Genomic DNA, 16,543 nt, shown 5'->3' with positions numbered 1-16,543 from the left:
CACCTCCTAAGGGTGCCAGGAGGCTGTTTTTTTAACAGAATGCCTGCTTGAAAAGGTGGTGGCTCTGGTCAGCACAGCTGACCGTGCCACTAAAAGTCCTATTGGCTGTAGTGCCAGCTGGGCGGGCAGGCTCCATGCCTGCCTCTGCGCAGCACCTGGGAAGTGGTCAGCATGCCCCTCCGGCGCATAGGCAGAGGAGTGGCAAGGGGGGCTCAGCGTGCTGCCCCCACCTGCAGGCGCCACCCTGAGCGCTGGCTCCACAGCTTCCATGGGCCGGGAACTACAGCCAATGGGAATGGTGGGGGCATCACCTGCGGGCAGTGTGTGGAGCCCTCTAGCCACCCCTCTGCCTAGGAGTCACAGGGACATGCCACTGCTTCCCGGGAGCCGCCTGAGGTCAGCGTTGCCCAGAGCCTGCACCCCAAGTCCCCTCCTGTGCCCCAACCCCCTGCCCTAGCTCTGAACCCCCTCCCGCACCCCAACCCCCTGCCCTAGCTCTGAATCCCTTCCTGCACTCTGAACCTCTTGGCCCCAGCTCAGAGCCCCCTCCTACACCCCAAACCCCTCATCCCTGGCCCCGCCCCAGAGCTCACACCCCCTCCCAACCCCCTGCCTGGTGAAAATGAGCAAGTGAGAGGGTGGGGGAGAGTGGGCAATGGAGGGACGGGGCGGGGGGAATGGAGTAAGCGAGGCAGGGCAAGGGTGTTTAGTTTTCTGCAATTAGAAGTTGGCAACCCTACCTACCACTGAAAATACCTGCATTGGAATATTGCCAGGTCCTGGGAGCTAACATTTCACTCCTGTGAAAGGTTCCATAATTATTTAATGTGTTTAAAAGTGCTACAAAGGGTAAATTTTTTAGGAGAGGAAATAAGAGTAATGTACTGCTAAATTAATATAAGCAAAGGTCAAAACAGTTTCAATGCCCTTCCATTAGGGGTTTGCATGAATTTGTCTAAATCAATTTAAACTGCTCCACTTGTCCGGTACAAACAAAGCCTGAGGTTATGGAACGGAAAAGTGCATTTTATTTTATAAACATCACTCCTGCCCATGAAAATCTTCCTGCTTTGCATCCATATTCTTGAGGTCTGACCGATGAGTGAGAGGAACAGTGAATAGTTTTACCTTACCATCAAGATCCGATTCATGCATTCATCTTTTGATACTGAAAGTAAAATGCTCAGATACACAATTTCACAAGCAGAAATTTTGGGCTGGTCATTATAGGAAACAAAAAGGGTAAAGCACTAAAAAACGTTCTTACCATGGCCTGGTGCATAAAGCACTAGACCAGGGGTCTCAAACACGCGGCCCGCGGGGTTGTTTTCTGCGGCCCGCGAGCTCCTCGCGCCCCCCCCCCCGCGTTTACCTAGAGCAGCTCCAGCCCGACGCGCACCGGGGGAAGGGCAGGCTCCCTGCCTGCCCTGCCCCCTGCCGCTCCGGGAAGCGGCCGGAACGTGGGGAAAGGGGGGCACAGGGCTCTGTGTGTTGCTCTTGCTTCAGGCAGCGCCCCCAGCAGCTCCCATTGGCTGCAGTTCCCCGTTCCCGGCCAATGGGAGCTGCTGGGGGTGGCGCCTGAAGCAACAGCAACACACAGACCCCTGTGCCCCTCCTCCCCCAGGTTCCAGCCACTTCCTGGAGTGGTGCGGAGACAGGCAGGCAGGCAGCCTGCCCTGCCCCCGGTGTGTGTCGGGCTGGAGCCCGAGCCCCTCCTGCAGCCCGAGCCCCTGCTGTACCCCACTCCCCTCCTGCACCCCACACCCCAACTCCCTGCCCTGAGCCCCCACCACACCCCTCCTGCCCTCCCTGGGGGCAGGAAGGAAGCAGAGTTGGGGTGGGGATTTCAGGGAAGGGGTTGGAATGGGGGCAGGGCCTCATGGAAGGGGTGGAGTGGGGGCGGGGCCAAGGGTGGCGGGGGGGAGGTGTCAGTAATGCGGCCCTCGGCCAATGTACTAGTCCTCATGTGGCCCTCGTGGTCATTTGAGTTTGAGACCCCTGCACTAGACTAAGCTTTAGGAGACCAGGGTTCTATTCTCTGGTCTGTGACTACCCAGCTGTGTGACTTTGAGCCAGTTCTTTCACCTCCATTTCCTCTCCCACTCTTTGTCTTGTTTATTTAAATGGCCTCCTCTGCGAAGAGCTTACAGTGTTTAGGATATTTAACCAGTACCTAGCCCAAAAATGGCACCCTGCTTTTAGTGGGTGCATAATGCTAATGTACTACAAATAATAAATACGTTTGGCTTATTGTCCATATGCTTTGCTATAGTCACCCCCACATCCTACTGCTACCTTTCTGCCAAGCTTTCACAAAAGCAGGGCTGTAGGTCAGATAAAACAGGTGGAGAGCTGCTTACTTACAGTTGCACTGACATTTCCAAAGTCATTCATTAGCCAGTGGCCCAGCTCGTTTGCTATGCTAATGCAGGTGCCCTCTATATTTGCTTGCATCTGAAGAAGTGAGGTTTTTACCCACGAAAGCTTATGCCCAAATAAATCTGTTAGTCTTTAAGGTACCACCAGACTCCTTGTTGTTTCTATATTTGCTGTTTCTGGTTGTTGAGCTATGGCGCTGCATTTGTTCTAAAGCTTCCCCACTCCCTCCCTCCCTCCCTCCCAAGTTACTGGGGGAACAACGTGACTGGGAAGCTAAATCGACCGCCGGTGGATCGATCTCAGAGCGTCGATCCCTGCCGTAGTGTAGACCTGCCCTAAGAGAGCTGAGGGGGCGGAGCCAACGGCCGAGCCCCAGCCGCTCTCTGAGTGGCCAGATATGCTGAATGGGGCGGAGCCTCCCCCTCCGCGAGGAGCCTCAGCAGCGGCCATCTTGGTACGTAGGGCTGTGGGCGGGGCAACCAGTGAGGGATTCGGGAGCCTGATGGGTGTGGCCCGGGGTCGCTGAGGGCAAAGGGGAGACCACGAACGGGGGGGCCGCGAGGCGAGTTCACCCCCCACACCCGTAGTTCCGACTCGCCGAGCGGTGCTGGGTCTCAGCGAGCCGCCGCGAGGCAGAGCCGAGCTAGCACCATGAGCGCCGAAGCCGCTGACCGGGAAGCGGCCACTTCCAGCCGGCCTTGCACCCCGCCGCAGACCTCCTGGTTCGAGTTCCTGCTGGAGGAGGCGCTGCTGGAGACGCACCTGAAGAAGCCCTGCCCTGGTTAGTACCGGCAGGGCTAGCGGGCGCTGCGGGGTCGGTTTGCGGCCGGGGGCGGCCTACGCCTTGGGAGCAGCTGCCGGCGGGGGTTGCTCAGTGTCTCACATGAAGTGACGGGGGCGGCCGTTGGGCTCGCGCGGGAGCTGAGCTCCGGCGGGCCCGCCCCCGTCTCGCTGCGAGGGACCAGCGGCGCGTGGGAGCGAGCAGCGGCTCGTGCCCAGCTGTGACGCGCTGGCTAGAAAAAGGCGACGGGGTGACTGGCCCGGCCTCGGCGGGCTTCGCTGTCCGGGGCTGATGGTCTGGCGTCATTTTTGAACCACTAGATTTGTATGTTAAGGAGCCAGAAATCAATAGGTAGTGAGTTTAAAGCAAACATAAGGAAGTGTTTCACACAATGTATAGTCCACCCGTGGAACTTGTTGCCAGAGGATGTTGTGAAGGCGAAAGCTATAACTGGGTTCAAAAAAGAATTGGCTTCGTTCATGGATAGGTCCATGAATGGCATGCTTTGGGTGTCCCTAGCCTCTGACTGCCAGAACCTGGGACTTGACCACAGGCGATGGATCACTTGATAATTGCCTTGTTCTGTTCATGCCCTTTAAAGCACCAGGCACTGGCCACAGTCAGAAGAGAGGATACTGGGCTACGTGGACCATTGGTCTAACCCAGTATGGCCGTTCTTATGTTCTGTTGCTCCTATGAGTGCATCCAGTCTCCACCATTTCTTGTCTTCCTTTTTACAGCCTGCCTCATTCTCTCAAGCCTGTCTATCCCTTCATCTCAGTGTGAAAGTGCACAAACTAACCAAAGCAAGTGCATTTGTAACCTTTGTCTTCCCATCCCTTTCCTATATTGTCTGTCTCATTTTGTCAGTATTTACACTGTAAGTATTAGACACAGTCCCTGCTACTAGTTTAGTTTTGTAAAGTGCCATACATGATCAAGGTATTGAACAAATGATAAATAACGTTAAAGTACTGCAAGAAGCCTGCTTGTTACAAGGCATGTTTAGGAGGAGACAACGTGTTGATCTTAGATCAATTTTGGGATGACTGCCAGCAAGGCTTTCAGGATATAGGAGTGCCTATCCAGTTGAATCACAATAGATGGCAGTCTTATGGCCCAGTGGTTGCTATGAGCTCAGCTGCAGGAGGCAAAAAGACATAAAATACTTCCAGAGGTAGCAATTGACATCATACTGAAGACTAGCTGCATATGCTGTATAGGTAGAAAATAGAAGTTTTGGACACTGTTTATGTTTATATTTGCTAAAACCTGAAAAAATGTATTCATGTTCTTTTGTTACTTATTAAAATATTGCTGCTCTGAAGACATCACCATAATATGCTCACACACACAAAATCATATTTTTCATTCTCACATTTTAAAGCCTTCCATAGCACTGCCTCTGTTTACATCTTGTTGGTCACCTGCTGCTACACTTCTATTCAGGCTTTGTTTTCTGCTCATTACTTTCCTCCATGCTTCTTTTATTTGTCTTTCTCAAGCACTTACATACTCAGGGCCGGCTTTAGGCCAATTCAACCAATTCCCCTGAATCGGGCCCAAGCCCCGGTACAGCGTACCGGCAAGAGCCGGTGCGCCATACCGGGGTGGCCCGGCTTCCCCAGGGGGCAATTTAAAAGGGTTTAAAAGGCCCAGGCCCTTTAAATTGTCACCAGAGCCCCACTGCTGGAGCTCTGGGGTAGGGCTGTGGGGCTCCCTTGGCTATTTAAAGGGCTGGGACAGTAGAAGCAGGGGAGCCCTGGGCCCTTTAAATAGCCCCCAGAGCCCTGGGATAGCGGGGGGCTCGGGGGCTATTTAAAGGGCTGGGGCTCCAGCTGCCTCTGCTGCACCCCCTGCCCGCACCAGCCCCACACCCTCTGCCCTGCCCGCAGCCAGCCCCTGCCCTACCTCCAGCCCCTGCTGCATCCCCTGCCCTACCTCCAGCCCTGCCCCCCCCTGTCCTGCCAGCACCAGCCCTGCACCTCCTGCCCACAGCCAACCCCTGCTGCACCCTCTGCCCTGTCTCCAGCCAACTTCTGCTGTACCCCCCTGCAGCCCTGCCCGAAGCCAGCCAGCGCCACACACCCCCACCCGCAGCAGCCCTTCACCCCCTGCCCTACCTGCAGCCAGCCCTGCACCCCCTGCCCTGTCTCAAGCCAGCCAGTCCCGCACTCCTCTGTCGCCAGCCCTGCCAACCCCTGCCGCACCCCCCTGCGGCCCTGCCTAAAGCCAACCAGCCCACCCCACACACCCCTGTCTCCAGCCAGCCCCGCAGCCCTTGCCCTGCCTGCAGCGAGACCCTACCTCCAGTCAGCCCCTGCCCTGCCTCCAGCCAGCCCCATGTCCACTGGTGCCCTGCAGTTCCCAGGGCAGTAACCCTGCACACCTGCTTCAATGAGGGGGGAGGGAGCAGCTGGGACCCACACATGTGCACACACCCCCAGGGAGTGGCGGGGACCCACACATGTGAAACAGAGCTCATTAATAACCGATCAACAGCATATATGACGCAATGTACATAATATATAATTTTATTATTTATATAGTTATGGAAAGTAAATAATACATGGAAGAAATGAAGGGTTTTTTAACAGGTTTTTTTTTTTTTTTTGGTTAGTCATCCCTGCCAGGGCCCTGCCGAAAATGTTCGAATTGGGCCCCGCACTTCCTAAAGCCAGCCCTGTACATACTTTACTTTTCTTACATGAGGAATATCTTTCATGAGCCCACATGCTGTGCTATTTGTCTCTGTCAGATTCCTCCTTAAAGCCCACCTTTTCCTACAGCAGGGGTTGGCAACCTTTGGCACACGGCCTGTCAGGGAAATTTGCTGGCGGGCCAGGACGGTTTGTTTACCTGCAGCCTCCGCAGGTTCGGCCGATCGCAGCTCCCACTGGCTGCGGTTTGCTGTTTCAGGCCAATGGGGGCTGCAGGAAGTGGCGGCCAGCACATCCCTTGGCCCGTGCTGCTTCCCAGAGCCTCCATTGGCCTAGAACGGCGAACCACGACCAGTGGGAGCTGCGATCAGCAGAACCTGCGGACGCTGCAGGTAAACAAATCGTCCCGGCCCACCAGCGGATTTCCCTGACAGGCTGCGTGCCAAAGGTTGCCGATCCCGGTCCTACAGTCTCTCAGATGACCCATGTAGTGAAAATGGTGGTAAGAAAAATTCATATTGCTAACCTTAGCCTACCTACCATATAACCACCTTTTATGCAGTCCTATCTCTCCCCTGCCTTTCTGTCCACCCCCTTGCCTGATGGTATTTCTCTAGCAATATGTTTGTCATTCACTACTTAGGGACAGATCTTGCAAATGTTACAGGATGTAATGCTTACTGCCAATGACTACAATGGGATTACTCATAATAAGAAGGGTCTGTGTCCCATAGTAAATATTTTAAGGAGCAAGACCTTTGCAGTCCACATGAATTAGTCATTATGTCTGCAAATATCTATTTAAAGAAGTATGCACAACTGTGGCGTTATATGCATTTACTAAATAATATTAACATATAATTGAGCATAACTGAGAAAATAAATATTCAATGCAAACTGACTTGCCGTAATGAAAAAGGTTTTAAAAGAATAACCAAAACTGCTGTTCTAAAATGTATTACCCAATGTTCTAACACCTAAAGCTATGTCTACACGGCACACCTTACAATGGTTGGGCTGTGCTGCTGCAGCCGTGCTGTTGTAAGGTGTGCTCTGTGGTCACTCTTTATCGCCAGGAGAGCGCTCTCTTCTGGCGACAAAATAAAACCACCTCCGATGAGGAGCAGTAGCTTGATCGATGGGAGCGCTGTTCCCGCCAACAAAGCGCTGTCCACACCGGCTGTCTTCGTCACTAAAACGTTTGTCATTAAGGAGGATGTTTTTTCACACCCCTCAGCAACAAAAGTTGTAGCAACGAAAGTGCCAATGTAGACAACATAAATTAGAAGGTTTTTTATTTATTTTTTATTTTTTTGTTTAATGTGTCATTTAACGATACTTCATTTCACAATTTTCCTTTTTGTTTGGTCCTTTCACACAGCAATAGGACAAGCATTATTTTTTTTTTTTTGTAAACAAAAAAATTAATTGTAAAACCACAAAAATTGTCAGAGGGATTTAGGCAGGTTTGTACCTGAAATTTCTTTTAACTCAAAATCTTGTTAGTTTCAAGAAATTAAGTTGCATGCCCTTCTAAATATACTGTGCTAGCATAGCCTTGTCTGTTTAGAATCAGGACTTCTGAGATACTGTTAATAATCATGAAAATTTTACTTGATTCAAGTGAGATTCTGACTAAAATTACAAAGTGAAACTGTCATTTATTTGTATTCTTGTAGCACCAAAGGCCCTGACCATGACTAAAGTCCCATTATCTTCACAAAAGATTAAATATGACAGGCCCAATCTGCATTGTTAATTTAGATCTCATAGTATTAATCCACAATTTTTGATGTCTAAGTTAGCAGTGTTTTCCTGTATTTTACAAAATACAGAGAAAGGTTAACAGTTCTAATTTTTGAATACTAAAAACAGTCAAAGCTGTAGGAAAGATTAGTGATCAGTTCAATACTGCTTTCTCCTGACTTGAACTCTATAACACAGAATTAGGACTCTCAAACGATTTTTAAAAAAAATTGAGATAAAAAAAAGTTGTGATTAATCGCACTGTTAAACAATAATAGAATACCATTTATGTAAATATTTTTGCCAATATTTTTGGTTTGGTGTGTGTTGGGGGGGGGGGGGGGGTAAGAGTGTGCGAGAAGCGTTGTCTCTTTAAGCAAAGAGTTCAGGAGCCTGAATTCTTTTTCAGCCAGCAGCTCTCACTCCTGAGCCATCCTCAAAAGACAGGATGTCCCCCTACCGCTACCTGTATACCTGGTCACTGTTGAGCTGGGGTCGGGGAGCAGGGGGAGCCTAACTTCAGCCCCCTTGCATCTCCTCTGCGCAGCAGACAGACGGAAGGCTCCTTGTTCAGAGCAGCTTGGCCAGGGGTGGCTCCATTGGGGAAGAGGGAGAGGAGGCTGGAGCAGGGCGGCAGAAGGAGGGGCACTCCTGCCCTGACATGCAGCAGTGCCCCCCTGAACATGGTGCCATGGGTAGTGGCCCCCCTCACCCAGCCAGTGTCTCCCTCCCCGCCTTGATGCTGGAGTCCCATCTCCAGAGGTGTGCGATTTAACTCTCATTTTTTTAAAAAAAGTGTTAATTGCAAAAAGGAAGTACTACTTCACACAACACACAGTCAACCTGTGGAACTTGTTGCCAGGAGATGTTGTGAAGGCCAAAATTATAATTGGTTCAAAAAAGAATTAGATAAATTCATGGGGGGATAGGTCCATCAGTAGCGATTAGCCAAGATGCCCAGGGATGCAACTGCTTGCTCTGGGTGTCCATAAGCGTCTGACTACCAGAAGCAGGGACTGGACAACAGGGGGTGGATCACTTTATAATTGCCCTGTTCTGTTCATTCCCTTTAAAGCATTTGGTATTGGCCACTGTCGGAAAACAGGGTACTGGGCTAGATGGACCAGTGGTCTAACCCAGTGTGGCCATTCTTATGTTCTTACATTGAGCTCTGCTCAAAATCAGGTTTTAATCTTTCTATTTGCCAGACTCTTTACTCTCAGCTAATAGTTGATGTGCGCAAGACACATTTAATGTGGGAATGCTTTCTCTTATGGTTGGTGGTGGTTGAAATTTAATAACAGTAGTGCACAACTGTGAAAATAAATACAAAGAATATTTGGGTGCCAGGATAAAATTATAATTTAACCTAAGTTTAGTATATTAAGAATCTGGCTAAATTCAGTGTAAAAACTCCTGATATTCTTTGAGGTTAGAATCTCTGTCAAGCAAAAATGATGCTGGTATAAATGCAAGAACATTCTCTGCTCAATATTCATGGTTGTAATTTTATTTCAACATGACATGTTTTGCTTCTGTGCCTAAAAATGAAGTTAAAAATGTGTTTTTTCCTGTTTATAGATCCTCCACCTGTTCAGTTGATTGTCCAGTTTTTAGAGCAGGCTTCTAAGCCATCAGTGAATGAGCAGAACCAGGTCCAGCCTCCACCTGATAACAAGAGAAACCGTATTTTAAAACTTCTTGCTCTTAAAGTTGCTGCACACTTAAAGTGGGATTTGGATGTACTAGAGAAAAGGTATTGCTTATACATTTCAGGTTGAAAATCTTAAACTACAATGTGGCCCAAGTTCTGTTTTTTAACAAGTTGGAAATGGATCCTATTCTGTATTCCAACTGAGACATTTCAAAAGAAAGTTTGGTGTGGGGTAGGAGAAGGAATTTAACAGTTCAGTCAACTATAATAGTTCCATCTGTTTATAAGTAGGTAAAACAAGACTCTTGATCAGGGGTTCTCAAATTGGAGGTCGGGACCCCTCAGGGGGTTGTGAGGTTATTACATGGGGGGTCACGAGCTGTCAACCTCCACCCCAAACCCAGCTTGCCTCCAGCATTTATAATGGTGTTAAATATATTTACAAGTGTTTTTAATTTACTAGTGGGGGTCGCACTCAGAGGCTTGCTGTGTGAAAGGGGTCTCCAATAAAAAAGTTTGAGACCCACTGCTCTTTATGATGTAAGGAAGCCAGGCCATAAACAGGGATGTTGCAACCCCCACAAGTGAATTATTATTAGTAGTAGCAGTAATTGTAATTTTAAAAAGAAAGACAGCAAACCTTATAAGATGTTCACGTTCCTAACCTATGTAACTGTATGCTCTTATTGTTGTAACCTTTGTCCTTCTCCACCTTCTCACTGTTTATTACATTTGTTTAATGTTGGATTGTAAGCTTTACAAAGCTTATTTTAAAGCTTGGATGCCATAAAAATAACATTGGTTTCAAGTAGATTCACTAGAAAACTAAAAATTCACATAATTTCCTTGTCTTGTAGGAGTAATTGATTTTGCTGAAGTGGTATAAAGAAAGCTTAATTTTCATGAAAACCTAAAGAAGCTTGCTATCTTTATAAGCATATTGGGCCATATGGCAGTCTTCAAACTAATTTTTGTATAGGTGGGATGGGGTATTCATAAACAAATTATTCTTTCTCACCAAACTCTGATGTTTGAATATTTATAAGTCATGCTTTCTTGTGTATTCCACATTTTCAGGTAATGTGGTGTAAGGAGCAGAGCAGGGGCCTATGAGTTGGTGTCCTTGGTTCTAAATTTCCAGCTTTGTTAATTTCTGTTACTCAGTTTCCTCATGTGTTGGGTATAGTATTTATTTGTACTGCTGGAGTGTTGTAAAGCTTAATTAACGTCTGTAAAAGTGCTATGAGGTTCTCCCCTATAAGTCTCTGCATTTATGTAGCACTTTAATCATAATCTTTATGGTCATGATTAGATACCAAAACCACAATAATATATGAGCTATAATACTATTACTGCAAAAACGTATTTTTAATTTAATTCTAAATATACTGTAGAAGTCAAGATGAACATAGGAAAGCATTGATTGTGCTTGACTTTCAAACTGGGTCTCCAGTTTTGCAGGCACACCTTTGTATTTGTAATTAATTCATGTGTTTTTTGCAGTCCATTTATCAAGGGTTCAGATTGACAGCTACAAAAAATAGAGGCCAGTTTTGAAAATTGTCTCCTTAATGCAACACAACCTTGAGCTGATGCAGGACTTTATAGACTCACTTTGTCCCTCTAAACTGGTCCTGTCTTAATTTAAAATCTTTCCCTAATAGGGAGAAACTAAAATATGATCCCTCGTCCTATTAACTGATTCATGAATAACTATGGGTGTGATTGTCCTAAGGCTTCATAATCAGGACCCATACCTTGGGGTTTCGACTGCCTATGCTAGGTTACACAGCTGCATTTAAAGAGATTTCAGTGGCATGCTCCAGGGGTTCTCAAACTGGGTCAGGACTCCAAAGTGGGTCATGACCCCATTTTAATGGGTCTCCAGGGCTGGCGTTAGACTTGCTGGGGCCTGATGTCGAAACCCAAACCCCACCGCCCCGGGGCAACGGAACTCGGGGGGGGGGACTCAGGCTTCCGTTTCCCATCCTGGGGTCATGTAGTAATTTTTGTTGTCAGAAAGGGGTTATGATGCAATGAACTTTGAGAACCGCTGTCATACTCTGATCCCAGTCTGTAATTACAGCTTCATCCAGGGTGAATCATGGGTCTCATTTTTGCCAAGATAGACAAGATTCCTGGACCTCTCATATTAAAAGTAGATTAATTGGCATGACTTTCAATATTGTATAGCGTGACAACATATAGATCAGTCTGTTATTTGTTGATGACTAAAAAATCAATCAAGTATTTCAGAATCAGGTTGTAGTTACTAAATGTGCATGTAGAATTGGTTGCTTTGGGGCTGTCACGAATGTTACTGTGTATTATGTAGTAGTATTTTTCTGAAGTCTTAGGGTACATAAGCTAGTCATTTACTTTAACTTCAAATGCTTCTCTTACAGAGAAATCTGAATTAGTAACCATGGTATTTTCAGTTGCATAGCAATGAACTTCAGATTCCTAGCGTGGGGCTTTCCTGACTTTTCAGGGGAACTATATTGTTTTATCAGAGTAAGACCGTGATTGTACCAACTAATGCCCGTCACCTGTGTTATATATGTTCAAACTTATAATGGAGTATGTGCCACTCTAGCCCCCAGTCTTAAACCATTGTGTGGTAGTGTGCGCAACTGAATGAGGCAAATAGAAGTAGCACATAGTTGCTTCTTGTTATAGGAGTCCACTCCTACTCTCAATGAGAGTTTTTTGTCATTTACTTTGTGGGAGCAGGATCTGACACTGGTTTGGGAGGAAGAACTTATCAGTGTGTGGGAGTCACTGCTATAGGGGAGCAAATTACTCTTACTTTCCTGGGGAATTATGGATCAATTTAAGTAATATGCCCTGCACTGACTAGTTCTGTCTTATCTAAACATATTAGAAGTAGGACTTCTATGTGAAATGTACAATCCTCTTTTTCTTGTTTTTTAGCTTGTCTGTTCCTGTACTGAATATGTTGCTGAATGAACTACTATGCATTAGCAAAGTTCCTCCAGGAACTAAACATGTAGATGTGGACCTATCCAGTTTACCTCCAACCACTGCAATGGCTATACTGCTCTACAATAGATGGTAAACTAACTCTCTCCTTTGAGCTATTTTCATAGGTCAAATACAGAAAGAAAAGTTAATTAATCCTATTTAAATTTAATATTGATTCTAAATTAGGCTGTTCAGAGAAGTGTTGAACTTCTGTCTTTAATGGGCATTGGTGGGGGTGGGTGTACGTGCATGCACAAAAGTACACGTTTTAGTTTGCTAACAGTTTAAATTTAATCTTTGTTTACTTATCTATATTTAGATAAGGTGTGCAAACTCAACATGAAATATAAATCTCAAACTAAATGTATAGCGTTGTTAATATTCTGCTCTTTTATACTTTTGAAGTCACCTGGATGAGTGCAACAAGTGGGTAGGTCTGAAGAGGCCTTAGAAAGAAAATATGCTGTCATGTAACAGAATATTGAACATAGATGTTTGTAGTATGTTGGCTACTGAATTATATGTCTTAAATACTCTTATGCAGAGAATGTGTACAAGTTGTCAGGTTTTCTAAATTGAGGGGTATTTTTAGCATGCATTGTGCTCTGCATATCACATGTTAATGAGAATAACAAAGATTCTGTGCTTAAATTTTTTTCACTTTTCCCCCCTATAGGGCCATTAGGACCATTGTCCAAAGTAGTTTTCCAGTAAAACAAGTGAAACCTGGTCCACCTCAGTTAAGTGTGTAAGTCAGCAAATGTTCTTCAGAATGTTATTGACATCACATTTATTGAGCGTTGTATAGTTCAGAAGCTGAATTTTCAGTTTGACGATGGCATGTTAATAGCCTATAGAAGATTAAAATTATGAATTAGTGTACTCTTGAAAAACATAAAATTAATGTATTCAGAATAAATCTTAAAAATATATTTGTTTGTTAAATATGTTCCAATTATATATGATCTGTGTAGCCTGACAGAGAACTTGGAAAATCATGGAGGAAAGGGAGGCAGGTGTTTTTCACTCTGACTAGTAGGCTTAGGCCTCAGTCTAGTCTGTGTTGGGTACATTTTTAAGTCTCTGGGTTTACTTATACCAGGCTGGTTAAATGAGTCAGGTCGTATTGTTCCAGACTGTCAGACTGAGAATCCACTGAGCTATTGGATTACTAATCTGCAAGAAGAAAGCTTGTTTTCTTCATTAGCTCACAGGTTATTTCATTAGACATTTTGTATACTTAAATATAAATAAAAAAATCCAAATTTTTTTGAGCAAAATGTATAAGGTTTTTTTTAAAAACTGCCTCTTGGATTGACTTTTTTTACACTGTAAATCCCTGTAAATTGCATTGTCAAAATACTGTCAGCTTTATAGTCAGGAAGTCTGTTTATGAAAAGCAATTATTTATTTTGTAAAACAGAGGATAGATGCTAACTTTAGAGGTGTAGCATACTTTGCCATGTATTAAGAAAAATCCTCATTATATGCATATATTAGATTTTTTTTAAAACCTCCTATGTCTGTCTCTGAGACTAAACTGATCATTTAATGGGAAGATTCTCTATGGAGAAATCAGTTAAAATACCCAATAATTTTAAAATAACAATTCATCAGTTCTTGCAAAAGCATATTTATTAATTGTGAAGTGCAAAGGTACTGTAGGTGTTTAAGGGATTGGACTACATTTCTAGTTAACGTAGTTGTTTTCTCCTATAATTAGGATTGTGACCTGCCATCTAAAAATCTTTTTTTTTTTTTCCCCGTCAGAATGAATCAGATACAGCAGGAAAAGGAACTTACAGAAAATATTTTAAAAGTGGTGAGTGTTTTTCCTTTATTTTTGTTTAGATTTCAGACATAGATGTGAGTGTACCAATGGGTTTAACTAGTAGAGGTGCACTGTAAAATATATATATATTTTGCATCAGAGTATTTTAACTTCAGTCTTTTACAAGATATCATGTTGGTTAATAAGCTTTTTCACTTATTTGTATATCTGGGTTTTTCTGTTTTATTATTCCACTACTTTTATAATGGATACTGATCTCTGGATAATGTAAAAAAAACTTGCTTTGTGTAGTGAAAACGTTCTTTATGGCAGTCTTTTTGTGCTCACACATATAGAGTAAACATAGAGGGGGGTGTAGTCATGTGAGAGTGATAATTACATGACTGAATGCTTATGCTTTGAAATTGAATGGCAGCAAAAAGGAAAATAGATACATGTACCTACCGTATATACTCGTTCATAACTCGAATATTTTTGGTAAAAAAGTGACGCATCAAAGAGCGGGGGTCAGCTTATAAACGGCGCTACACCAAAATTTGATGATTTTAAACTCTATGGAATCATTGAATTGAATATCTAATACATTGTTATTTACCTGGAGCGTCTGCAGGCATGGAGCCCCTCAGCTCCCTGTAGCTGCGGTTCGCCGTTCTCAGCCAATGGGAGCTGTGGGAAGTGGCGCGCCAGGTAAACAAAACGTCCCGCCAGTGGCTTACCCTGACAGGCCGGGAGCCAAAGTTTGCCGACCCATTTATTGATGTCAATACTGCAGCCTTTTAAAGTTTCAAAGGCTTTGTTTAGTGGACTAGATTGGCTTGAAATGAACCTCATAAGTCTCGAGCCAATATGAAAATATAACATGCAGAATCGAAGGAATCTCTAATAAAATTGAAATAGCCGGTTATCCCTACAGACATGCCAATCTACAGGGCTGCTTTGAAATAAACGAAGAACAATAATAATTTGACAGTGATAAAGCAGGTGACATTCCTATATAAAGTCCTACAAAATCTATAACTACAATAATAATAATCTATTTTCATACTAGTATTTAAAATGAACAACGGTGAAATCAAAAGAAAAAGGTCTTCTTATCATGCAGCATTCAAACTTAAAGTTGTTGAATATGCAGAAGCAAACAATAATTGTGCCGCTGCTCGTGAATTCGGTATCAATGAGAAGCAAGTAAGAGAATGGCGAAAAAATAAAACAACACTAAAAGACATGCCAAGAAGCAAGAAAAAATGTCCAACGAGTTGTGCTTCATTTCCTGAGCTAGAGAAAGCTCTCAATAATTGGGTTGTTGATGTCGACAAAATGGGTACATTTCACTAGAACTGGAATTCGTCTGCATGCTCTGCAAATGTCAAAAGACGACAAATACAAGTCAGTAAAGCCATCAGTGTTTGTCGCATCAGCGGGTTGGTGTACTCGCTTCATGAACCCTCATGGTCTCTGTCTTTGTCAGCGAACAAAGATAGTGCAAAAGCTGCCTATAGATCTGGAAGAAAAAATCGAATCTTTCCAAAGGTTTATTATAAAATATCGAAAGGAATATGCATTTGAATTGTCCATGTTTCCTATTTGTGACGAAACACCAATGACATTCGATCTTCTGAGCAACAGAACGGTAACTGGTGTTGGTGAAAAAACAGTTTTAATTAAAACCACTGTCCATGAAAAAATCCATTTTACGGTGGTTTTATCATGTTTGGCAAATGGATCAAAGCTCCCTCCTGTTGTTATTTTTAGAAGAAAAACCTTGCCTAAAAACATGAAATTTCCTGCTGGTGTCATCGTACGTGCACACGAAAAGGGATGAATGGATGAAAGTGGGACTATGGAATGGCTGGAAAAAGTGTGGAATAAGAGACCAGGAGCACTTTTCAAGAAACCTGCTATGCTTGTTTGGGACATGTTCAGGGCACACAAGACGGATGAGGTGAAAAATGTGGCCAAAATTATGAAAACTACTTTGGTTGTAATACGTGGAGGCTTAACTTCAGTTCTACAACCGCTTGATGTCTGCATGAACAAACCCTTTAAAGACAGGCTACGCAAAATGTGGTCTGCATGGATGTGCTCAGGCATGGCGAAGTTGACAAAAGGCGGGAATCTTATGAAGCCCGAAATCAGTCTGGTCGCCCCAGTGAATCAAGGACGTGTGGTTGTCCATTCCCTCGGAAATGGTAAAAAAATCATTTAAGAAATGCTGTATCAGCAATGCACTCGATGGGTCAGAAGATGATGCCATATTTAATGATGACACAACAGAGCCTGATGAGAAGAAAGCATCTGACTCTGAAGACGACACTCCTGACATCTACGATGACAATGCAGGTGCAGCTGTGACTGAAGCCGAGTTTAATTAACTGTTTGGTGAATCAGAGACTGATTCAGACTTTGAAGGATTTTAAGACTTTTTAAAGTCTCGTATTGTTCTAAGTTACTTGTTTTAAATATCCATTTACTGATTTTAAATATTGACTAATTTTGAAGGTGAATACATTTTTGTTCAGTTATTATAATAACAGGTTTTTTGTTAG

At 44.5% G+C, this 16,543-nt stretch overlaps 1 protein-coding gene across 1 annotated transcript in view; it reads left to right on the top strand.

The window, feature by feature from the left end:
* The first annotated feature begins 3,030 nt into the window (after positions 1 to 3,030).
* The window catches only part of INTS8 (integrator complex subunit 8), a 76,451-nt gene continuing 62,938 nt past the window's right edge, over positions 3,031 to 16,543 (top strand). The window contains exons 1-5 of the mRNA XM_065398124.1: positions 3,031 to 3,160; positions 9,148 to 9,322; positions 12,155 to 12,295; positions 12,882 to 12,953; positions 13,976 to 14,027. Of these exons, the coding sequence (XP_065254196.1) occupies positions 3,031 to 3,160; positions 9,148 to 9,322; positions 12,155 to 12,295; positions 12,882 to 12,953; positions 13,976 to 14,027 (570 nt within the window). The remainder of the gene's footprint in view (positions 3,161 to 9,147; positions 9,323 to 12,154; positions 12,296 to 12,881; positions 12,954 to 13,975; positions 14,028 to 16,543) is intronic.

Source organism: Emys orbicularis, chromosome 2 (genome assembly GCF_028017835.1).
Source record: "Emys orbicularis isolate rEmyOrb1 chromosome 2, rEmyOrb1.hap1, whole genome shotgun sequence".
Lineage (NCBI taxonomy): Eukaryota > Metazoa > Chordata > Testudines > Emydidae > Emys > Emys orbicularis.
This window is presented reverse-complemented; position numbering and strand designations above follow the sequence as displayed.